Genomic DNA, 11,177 nt, shown 5'->3' on the forward strand with positions numbered 1-11,177 from the left:
TAGTGGTAAACCACAGGCAGGCTGCAGACATGATAAAGCAGTCCACTGTAACACAATTATGACCTTATTTTTCCTCCTAGGAAGAAAATATACAACCCCCACAAGTGTCCTCCATGTCAAGTCTTCTCCCCTATGTATTGGAAATGTCGTTCCTTTGACTGTAATATTCCACAGTGGCATAAAATGTGTCTGTCTCCATGGAGAATATTCCAAAGTATGATTTTAACCTTCTATTTCAATGGAGTCATGCAGGTGACCTCTCACCTCTGGAAAGTAACAAGCTATCACTTTTACTGAAGTTGGTAGTTGAACCTGTCATTTGCACGTGGATCTGAAGTGCACATAACTGAATGAAGTTAACATGAAAGACACATTTATTTATAACAGAATTTCCAAGTATTATTAAATTGTGTTAAAATCATGTAGTGAGACTTCTGCAGGTCAGACTGTGTGGTGCCTCTGGTCAGAGGTAACTTTAGAGCAGTCTGCAGATCACACCATAGACCCTTAGACAAACTCAGAGCCACTATATTTAGAGCTCTGTCCTCTCCACAAGGAACATCTGCCCTTATCACGAGGCACATCACACTCTTTCTGAAGGAAATGGACATAGACATACAGCGAACACAAAGCAGCAACAGCAAATAGCCTCCACACCCATTACACTCCTATGCAAACAATAGTAAAGGGTCAAAATGTGGTTGTGAGCTTGTGAAGTGCAATTTACAGAAAATATAATGATAGTAACAAATGAAGACAAAACAATCCTAAAGTCCAAATCCCAATAAATTAAAATATTATCACTATGTATAGAAATATTGTAAAAAGAAACATACGCTGCATTGAATAAAAATCTTAAATAGTTAGTTTGCATCTATACTGAGTTATATAATATTCATTGCGTGTTCTCTTTCGCAATCAGTGCATTGGGATTTATAGGAGAAGAGTCTGTCTAACTCCACAGGGGCAGCACACTTTGTTTACTGCTCTCACTGGAAAGATTAAGGCAAACCCGACAATCATGTGAAGCGATGGTATAACTCTGTTTTGTTTGTTTTTTTGGCTAAATTGAGTTTTCGGTCTCATTCTTTTCTCCAGATAATGCTCCATATGTAGGTGTCATTGGGTCTGTCCTCAGCCAGAAATGTATTTACAGCCAGACAAACACAAACCATCCCAGTCATCTAATTGACATCTTATTTTCACGAAATCTTCTCTAATCTAAGGCAATTATGCTCTGAGGATAGGAAATGTTGAGTTTAATACAGATGGGGGGAGCTAAAAGGAATATTGCTACTACTAAAATGCAAATTTCATTTGTTCTATATTGAATTTATCTTTTGGATATTTTATAGTAAAGTACAATGTAATCAACAGGGAAAACTGTCTCTTGCCCTCATCTGAGAGTATGACATCATCACATTATAGAATAGATTTTTGAATTGAGGTAAATGCACAAACGTTGAACCTGATCATTTCTATTAGTCACTAGACCTGACCTCACTATATTACAACAAACATCAGCATTCTAACAAAATTCTTTTTACCTGCACCCCTGTAAAAACATTATTGGAGCTTAGGCTTGCTGATATCACCTGAAACCCACCAAAATATCGATAAAACTTGTATGTGTACCTTCAGTGGGAGAGGTGCGTAGCCGTGAGCACAGCCCGTTCACATCTCCATATAACTGTTCGATCCTCTCTTTGGCCTCCACTCCTCGTAGCTCCATGAGAGAGCTCAGTTCCTTGATGCTGCAGGACCCAGCAGTCTCAGCCATGTGCTGGTTGGGCTCATGGTGGGACTTGTGTCGCCCGCTGCCTTTGGACCCACGGAAGGAGTTTGACATTTTTACGTTTGGTCTCGTTCCTCGACTTATTGGCTGCTTCTAAAAGAGGCGGCTCTGTAGAGAATCTGAAAAAGGGTTTCAGTTAGTATCGCTATAAAAATCAAAATCATAATTTGACTTGGAACAATTATTAAAACATAAAAGCTGCAGTTTTTATGATAATAGAATGTCTTGTGCAAAGAGCCAAATTTTCTGTTTATATAGAAAAACTGACCTTTAAAATCTTCTAAAAATTGTTCCTATAGTTTTGACCTCTACCTCTGACTTGTTCTGAAATTCATGGGACTGTTGTATTTGTTTATGAGTTGGTATTTCAGGCTTCTCTCAAATGTCAATGCTTCTTCAGTTGTTTACAATGTGCAGCCTGCACAGAATCCAACTTTAAACATATAACACAAATCAAATCACGATACTGGTCAAAAAAATCAAAACATTTGTGTGAATAGTATCATAAATGCCAAAAACCTAACATTACAACAGACAAATTAGCCCTTGATTTAACCATGATTTAGTCCCAGTCCCATGTTAAAGTATTTGTCAAAAATGCAGTGATGATGATCTAATAACTAAATTTGCAGCTACTCTAGTTGTCCTAGGTGACTTTCCAGTTGTAGTCGTTGTGTTTTGTCCAGTTCCAGATTTGATTAGGTGAAGTTTAGAGAAATTAACGCACAAAATAACCATTATTTTTGCCTACAGAACTAATTATGATTAGATTATTAACTTCACTTTTATGATTGAGGTTATCAGAATTCCTTAAACCCAAACCTTCCGAACAACAGTGACAGTCCAACCTTAGCGACAGTGCACTGATCACCTGTGGTATAAACACTAAATTAAACTTGTATTCAGGCGTTGTGTAAATGCTCCAGATAAGACAGAAATAGCTCTTGACTTTGTCCCGAAAGGTTTTCATTGGAAATATTTGAAGTGCACCAATAGAACACTAACAAAATGTGTTTACTGCTTCACAGAGTCACCACAGAGTCCCACCCTCATCCTCATCTGAGAGGTCCTTCATTTTATCCCAAAGGCTGTGACCTGCGCACCTTCAGCTGTAATCTATGTCAATCAGTCACAGGCCTAATCTGTAGAGAGCAGCCGCTATGGGAGTAACGCAACCGATATGAGCAACCAACAGAAGTCATATCCTCTACTGCTACTACTTCACCAGTGCCAATACTTCAGTTATTTATTGTCATTAGTTCATCCAATTGTGTTATTGCAGTAATAATACAGTAACATGTAGAGAATTCACAGAAAATCAATGCAGGACTAACATTATGTACAACAATTCATGGGTTTCAGCTGTAAATGACATGCAACATTTTGAGGACTTTTTCCCTATTCAAAAGATGTAATATTAGGTTTTAAATTGTTAATCACTATGGCAACAGTATTTATTTTTTTAATATGTAATTCTGAAATCCATGAATATAAGTCTATTTTTGAAGAAAGTGATGATAAAATTTGAGTGGTACAAACACTGAACTGAATGCACATGACTGACCATTACATTGTATTGTAGAGAAAGAGGAGGGCGTACTCACACAAACTTCCCCCATGGCTCCTTTAGCAGGTGGTATTAGAAGCAGTCCGATTACAGTGCGCTGCATCAGAGGGATCTACAAAAACAGTCCATAACAACGGGTCCAGATTGTCTCAAACCTTCTCCAGTGAATAAAAGCTAAGAGAAGAGTTTTTGTGTTTCATTCAATGCGGCATTTAGGTAGAGAGAAGTCGAAATGGCTCCATGGGACGAACAAACAAGAGCTGCCTGAATGCTTATCTGAGGAAAGCCTGAGTTAATCTAATTAGACAATCTGTGGTAGAGCGCGCGCTTGGGGACTGCTCCTGCTGCTCCATACAATACCAGTGTGTGAGTGGAGCCAGGCATCCACGACAGGTCAAAGCTCGCGAGACCCAGCTTCTGTCTGTGCAATCAACGCTGCTGGCAAGACTACCCATTATCACTGAGCAATTGGGTTAAAGTAAAGTGGTTTCCATTGGTCTAAATCAGATCTGACTCTGAGACATAAACAAAAGGCACCTAGCAACATGGGACAACTTCCTCAGCAACAAAGCAGTCCTGTGTGCAGAGATGGGAGTAACAAACTAAAACAGACACATTTTGTCCAAGTATTAAAATCATGAGCTAATTATTTGCACTCATCGCAAACATATCCATGGATTTTGGAATGATGCAAAATTTTATATCTTTTGAATAAGGAAAAAGTCCTCAAAAAGTTGCATATAACAGGAAGTTGAAAACCATGAATAGACTCAAATTATGACTGGATAATATTGCAAAAAAATATCATAATTATGATCCATCGCAATTTTTATTTTTCATATTAATACAGATATATGTCTTTCAATGCAACTTTAATTAACATAAACAAGACTTTTCATCAGTGCCAATTAGCACACACAAAAAAAACAATTTATGCAATATTGATTTCATGGCCATAAGCAAGACTGATCAGCCAAATAACACAATAGCAGAATTTTTTCTCCAAAGTCTGAACTCTGCTCCAAATTACACACTTTTATTGACGCAATTGGCTGTAGACCTCTCCATTAATAACATCCTAGCATTTCATTGATGATTAGATATGATTAAATCTCCATCTCAACTAAAATTCAATTAACTGCAGTTTTCAATACAATCTATGGATATTTATATACTTACCGGTATGTATTTTTGCCTCGGCTGATAAAAAAATGACTATATACAGATGAGATATAGTTACTTCTCTATGTTTAGACTATACTAAAGGAATAAAGTGTAATTAGTTTGACCATATTTTTGTTTTGTTTTGTTTGATTGTTTTAAAACTATGGGGGCAAAAATCTGACTATAGGGGGCCACCATAGTTTCCTTTATTATTGCGAAAAACTGTAACTGCCCAGCCCTAGGTAAATATATCAAAATGATTCAGAAAAACTATCAGATTTATTCACAGCACAGTAAGTAAACTACAGCCATTCACCTACATCAGAATATGGCACAGTCCTCTAACCTTATCCTACACCTAACCTATAAACCTATTCAATGCTGAGTTACATCTATCAAACCTCCTCTATCAGTGCTAGAAGGTGACTGATTTGTGGCAATAAGAATAAAGGTTACATCTGGGATTAACTAACAGATTGATGTGCACGCTTCACATCGTAACATCAAGTTAACTCAGAAATCAATGAAACCCACAGCATCCTTGATCTAAAGCCAATTACACTTACACCAAAGTCACAGTCATTTCATTATGAGGGGACTAAAGAAAATTAACCAGGATTACACATATCAAATTCAATTCTTGGGACAAACCTGCATAACAGCACATAGATATAAAATGTATTGTTCCTGGATTTATCACAAACAAATGTTGTAATTTGATTGTCAGAATTAGCAAACCACAAAATATCCCTGTGTTTCTCTCACTGAGGTGGCATCTTACCCAGGGCTGCTGATGCCATGGCAACAAAAATAAATATCTTCTGAAGTCCTTGAAAAGTCCTTGGAAACAGGTGTGAGTTATGTGACTGAAACTAGGGCTGCAAACTGACTATTATTTTAGTAGCTGACAAGTCGTCATTTTTTTAATCAAATAAAAGATGATATTTGGTGACTAAAGGTTTCTAAATAGAGAAATTTAAGATAACAAATTGTTTATTCTTTTTTGATATTTTGGCTCAATATTGCAGTTGTTTTTGTTATAAAAGGACTTTTGGCACATATTTTAGTCTATATAGTCCAGATAACAATAACAATTGTCAAAGTACAATTATAATTATTTTAACAGTTAACTCACAATTATTCCAATTAATTGTTGCAACACCAACTGATTTATAAAACTTTTTGGTCCTCTATAATGTGTAAGCTAAATTATATTTTCTCATATGATGGTCTTAAGAACAGCATTCAAATGTACTATATTCACTGCAAAGATATAGGGCTGCTAGAAATGTATTGTTTAGTCAGTTCATCGGTCGATAGTTTTAGTCTACCAAATTTTGAATTATGCAAGGCAAGACAATTATGCAAGGCGTACAGCTGGGGAAGAATGTCTCGGACACTCAGACTATCAGCACAGGACCTCCACAGGGCTGTGTACTTTCTCCCCTGCTCTTCTCCCTGTACACCAACTGCTGCACCTCCAGCCACGACTCTGTTAAACTGGTTAAGTTTGTGGATGACACCACCCTCATTGGACTCATCTCGGACGGCGATGAGTCTGCCTACAGGAGGGAGGTGGACCGGCTGGTATCCTGGTGCAGCAGCAACAACCTGGAGCTTAACGCCCAGAAGACAGTGGAGATGATCGTGGACTTCAGGAAAGTCACAGCCCCCCTGCCTCCCCTCACCCTGACGGACTCCCTCATCACCACTGTGGACTCTTTCCGCTTCCTGGGCACCTGCATCACCCAGGATCTCAAGTGAGAACCAACCATCAGCTCCCTCATCAAGAAAGCCCATCAAACCGACAGCTTGCATTTCTTCAGCTGCCTGTCCAGATGATGGTGCAGTTTTACACGGCCATCATTGAGTCCATCCTCACCTCCTCCATCACTGTGTGGTTCACTGGGGCCACTGCCAGGGACAGACAGAGACTGCAGAGCATTGTGCGCTCTGCTGAGAAGGTGACTGGCTGCAGCCTTCCATCTCTACAGGACCTGTACATCTCCAGGACTCGGGGGCGAGCAGGCCGTATAGCAGCTGACACTTCTCACCCTGGACATGGACTATTTGAGCCACTTCCCTCTGGCAGGAGGCTACGGTCCATTGGGACCAGAACCTCTCGTCATAAGAACAGTTTCTTCACCTCTGCCATTTGTCTCATGAACACTTTATAATATTTGCACAAAACTGGACACATTATAACACCGGCCACTTTAATAAGTCATGTCTGCACTGTTGTTCTGATGCTGCTGTTGTATATATTTTCTACCTTTAAGTATTTGATTTTTAAGCATATCTTTTTTTTAACTCCGTGTGAACTGTGTTCCCAAACGATGGCAATAAAAGGATTCTGATTCTGACAAGTTTATTTGTGTAGCACAATTCATACACAAAGCAATTCAAAGTCAAAACATAAATAATCACAAATAATCATCATAAAATTAACATTAAAACAGAAGAGGGGTTGACTAATGACTAAAATGATAAGAATTTATATGGGCCACAGCAGAAATTAAAAAGCATTGGCTGGATTGTCTTGAAATTTGTGAGTGAATTGTGAATTTATTATGCTTACAAACACAATTTATGAGTACTTTTCTTGTCTTGTTGGTGCAATTTGTGTCAAATATATAGTCAAATCATGGAGAAAGATTTGAAGGCGTTTGCTAATGCCATGACCGTTTTTAGTTGACTAATTAATGCACAGGATAAGTCTTTACTCGACCAAGAATTTCTTTAGTCGCCAACAGCCCTACAAAAATAATAAAAACAAAAGAAAAAATATTTAAAAAGATAAACAACATAGCTATCATATGTACCAGTTGTAAACAGCAGTCCCCATGAGACAAGCAACTCTTGTAACTACTGCATATGTGTTGGCCTAGTTTAACCTCAGCTGACTGTGAGTATGTTGAATAAAACACTCTGCCCCTCCTGAGCCACGTCGCAGGAGGCTCTGGCAGCGTGACGAGGTGGATTAAGACAAGCAGCGCCGTGGGATTAAACGCACTCACAAAACCACACACAAACGCACTGATATCATTGTCTGTTTTCAAACACTGTGACCTTTGAACTGCTGCCACACCAGAGCATGTACTGTGGAATCAGACATATTATCTTTTTGATCTCTTCTCTATTTTTAGAAAGATTTTTTTTTTGAAATATGTCCAGTATTTCCTATTAATAGAGTAGACTATGGTGCTCTCCTATAGTCTAAAATCCTCCCTCACACTCCAAAAACTACCTGCACTGCACATTGGCATCACGAAATCACACAAAAAAATAAAAAAAAAATATCATAAATATTAAAAAATAACTTTACTGAGAAAAATGACTGCTTAAAGAGTAAACATGTAGATAATAAATAGGATTTATAGATTAGATTATTTAAATGAACATTGTTTGTGCCACTGCCACCATAGACTCCCCAGAATATATGGGCAGCATGGGATGTGATTTATTGTTTATGCTAATAAGAAATGAGCTGATAATTCAATAATTTCATTTTGTTTTAAACTGTGGGAGCTGATTGAATTGATAAATTATCTATTCTATCAGTCAACCAATTTTCTTGTACAACTATATATTTGACATGTAATGCACTCCTAATTGTCCTTCTGAGACAGATTAAGTAACTTGAATAATATTTCAATTCAATAATTCAATAACAATTAGACACAGCTTTTCTGCAAATGAATACGTTTAGATTTTTACATTTTGAAATATTCTATAAATCTCAGGATCTGCACTGCTTTAGTTTTCCAGGACAGTAGGTGGAAGCAAAGGACCAAATTCTGAAGATGCTTTGATTTCCGCAAACAAAAAGTCACGTGACACGGACGTATACGTCACTCGCAAACATGGCGGACTGGAACAGAGGCAAGTTTCTCTGCGACACGTATTCACTTTTAAATAACTCGAATTTAATCACATCTACTGTATAGATAGATACGTACAATTCTGTTAACCTGGTTGCATGAGTAAATAGTTTTGTTTTGTTTTTTTATCAAAACGTCAGTTAATTAGTAGTGGGTATTTAGTACGTATTATGGTATCTATGTAACTATATACCATCAACTGTGAAGATATTTTGTTATGTCGTCTTTAAATGGTTTGTCAAATTTTACTTCCTTTTACCTATTTTACCCCTTAATCAATATTGTAATAACACTAAGCTAACGTACAGTAAAATGATGTTTCCTGTGCAGTTCCTACTCGGACATTTTGGCTGATTTGGCTCTTTCCTTCGTTTTTAGTGCTAGTTGTACATACAGTGTAATGTACTGGTAATTATTTTTCTGACTTTTATCACAAAGCCAAATATATAATCATAATAACTCTGTAATAATCTGTTTTGTTGAACTTGGGAAGATTCCTGGCTAATGCCAACAGCTTTTTGCTCGCCGTTGTTTTGGCATTTAATTTACAAAATGGGACTAAATTACTTAACAACTTTTTAAATTGTTTATTTTATGACAACCACTTCTCATGAAATCGATAAAGCACAATTACACCTTCCCTTGTTTAATAACTTACCTGGTTAAAACATTTTCTGTAAATTATTCCTGTAAAAGCAGAGGAGCTCTTTCTCTGTTGTCCCATAGTGCTATTAAAAATTTATTTTGCATTTGTCCAAATACAGATGCTGAAAATCATTGTTACTGTGAGTGGAATTGCCCCACCACAGATCTGACTTCTAATTTGGTGGCCTAGTATCATCATCTGCTTGTCTTCATTGAAATTCGATGCCATTCTGTGGAACATTTTAGTCAAGATAAGCAGTTTCAGTTCACCATATTATCCTGTGTTAAAATGTTTGCCTTTGTCTTTTAGGCCACAGCTCTGTGGAGGACATGCTGGATGCTGAGAACAAACGAATGGCAGAAAACTTGTCAGCTAAAGTTTCAAGATTGAAATCTGTAAGCCTAAAGCTTTTTGCAAAGAATAACTTTTTTTTTTTTAAAGGTAATTTTGTGTTAACTTTGTGTCTCTTGCAGTTGGCTTATGACATCGACCAAGAGACAGAGGATCAGAATGATTATTTAGATGGCATGGTAAGATACTTTAGGTAGAATTTATCATTAAATCATAACTGATACAAAATGTATATCAGCTCTTCCAAACTTAAACCAGGACTAATTTTGTCCTAAAAAAAGACTCCTGCTGATCAAAAGCTAATTCAGCACTGAAGCAAGACTAAACCAAATTGCTAAGATGAAAGTTTGACTTCTGAAGTAATAAGACCACTAATATCATATACCAAATATCACTGTGTCATTTATTCTTTGTACTTATCCCTCTACAGGACTCAAACTTCATGAGTGCCACTGGTCTTCTAACTGGAAGTGTGAAACGTTTTTCAACTATGGTTCGATCGAGTCGGGACAATCGGCGTCTCCTTTGCTACATCTCCATCGGACTGGTCGTCGTATTCTTCATATTGTATTATATTGTGATAAGGATTCAGCGCTGACAAGAAATTGACTTACTAAAAACAGACACTTAACATTTTGTATTTATTAAAGTGCAAATGCAGGGATACAGGATGTTGGATGGTCCATATTAAGATGAGTAGTTAAAGGGCTTCTGAATCCAATGTTGGTGAATGGGAAAAACTAAGATTGCATCAAACAAGAAGAACGCACAATTTCATTGAGGGAGTGTAAGTATTAAGGAAGACCAATTTTTAGACTTGATTCATGTGGCAGGTGGACTAAAACAGGTCTAAAAAAGGATAGTATGAGACTAGGACCAGAGTTAGAGCCAGATTTAAGTCAGAATTAAACCAGAACTATATGAGTCATGATTAATCCATATGACACCACATGAATACTTGGGCTAGACCAATTTGAATACATATCTTTGAAGAAGTCTATTCCAAACTAATTCTTAATGTCTATAGCCAATATATATATTTATGTCTACTAAGAGTTACTGATAATTCTTTGTTCTATTTTAATGTTTGTTGATTATGTGTTACGATAAAATTGGTTTGTCTTCCATGGTAGTCAAGCACCCAATATTCCCATCCTGTGTTGTAGATAGTTGCCCGATAGAGATTTATTGATTACTGTTTAAAAAGTGGAGATTATTATTCTAATCTGGTTTAAAATGTACAGCGAATTGCTTGAGTTCATGTTATTTAAGTCAAAATTGTTGTTTTTTTAGTGCAGAACCCAACATAGTAAATGCACACAATTGTTTACTAACGCCATATAAAAAGACCTATATTTAATTTATAAAGAAATGTATGGATTTTATACTTTTATTTTCTTATGGTACAGTATACAAAACTGTCACTAGGCTGTGGTTTATAAGTAACAAGATTAACATAGTATTAAAATCTGGATGTAATTTTGTATTCAATAAAATGTCAAACTTTTGCTACATATTTTTACTTGTAATTCATATGAAGGTTTAAGGAGCCTACTGCTCAATCCCCTGAACTATTTAATATACTGTTTAAACATATTGTGCGATAAAGGGATAGACAGATAGCTTAGCTTTTTTAATAAAGATAAATCACCCCATAATGCATTCATAAACATTTTTCTTGTTTGTGAATAGTGGGTTCCCTCTTTGGCCGCTGGGGTCACTGTGTCTCTTCGGCTCGACTCGTGATTTGTCGGCAGTCCTCGGCTCATCATT

General features: G+C 36.8%; 2 protein-coding genes across 3 annotated transcripts in view; one reads left to right on the top strand and one right to left on the bottom strand.

Annotated features, from left to right (window-relative positions):
* LOC117372372 (plasma membrane calcium-transporting ATPase 1-like) overlaps positions 1-3,633 on the bottom strand; it is a 28,847-nt gene extending 25,214 nt beyond the window's left edge. Inside the window, exons 1-2 of one of the 2 annotated variants that reach the window (XM_055222742.1) lie at positions 3,400-3,633; positions 1,636-1,914 (exon numbers count right to left, since the gene is read on the bottom strand). In XM_055222742.1, coding sequence (XP_055078717.1) covers positions 1,636-1,849 — 214 coding nt within the window. In that variant the 5' untranslated portion in view covers positions 1,850-1,914; positions 3,400-3,633. The remainder of the gene's footprint in view (positions 1-1,635; positions 1,915-3,399) is intronic. The other variant, XM_055222743.1, reaches the window with a different exon arrangement.
* A 4,687-nt stretch (positions 3,634-8,320) lies between these two features.
* Positions 8,321-10,915, top strand: bet1l (Bet1 golgi vesicular membrane trafficking protein-like). Its single transcript, XM_033968086.2, has 4 exons — positions 8,321-8,408; positions 9,363-9,448; positions 9,527-9,583; positions 9,835-10,915. Exons 1-4 carry the CDS (start codon positions 8,390-8,392, stop codon positions 10,000-10,002), a joined length of 330 nt encoding a protein of 109 aa, XP_033823977.1. The 5' UTR covers positions 8,321-8,389; the 3' UTR covers positions 10,003-10,915.
* Positions 10,916-11,177: the final 262 nt, after the last annotated feature.

This window comes from Periophthalmus magnuspinnatus, chromosome 6, assembly GCF_009829125.3.
Source record: "Periophthalmus magnuspinnatus isolate fPerMag1 chromosome 6, fPerMag1.2.pri, whole genome shotgun sequence".
Lineage (NCBI taxonomy): Eukaryota > Metazoa > Chordata > Actinopteri > Gobiiformes > Gobiidae > Periophthalmus > Periophthalmus magnuspinnatus.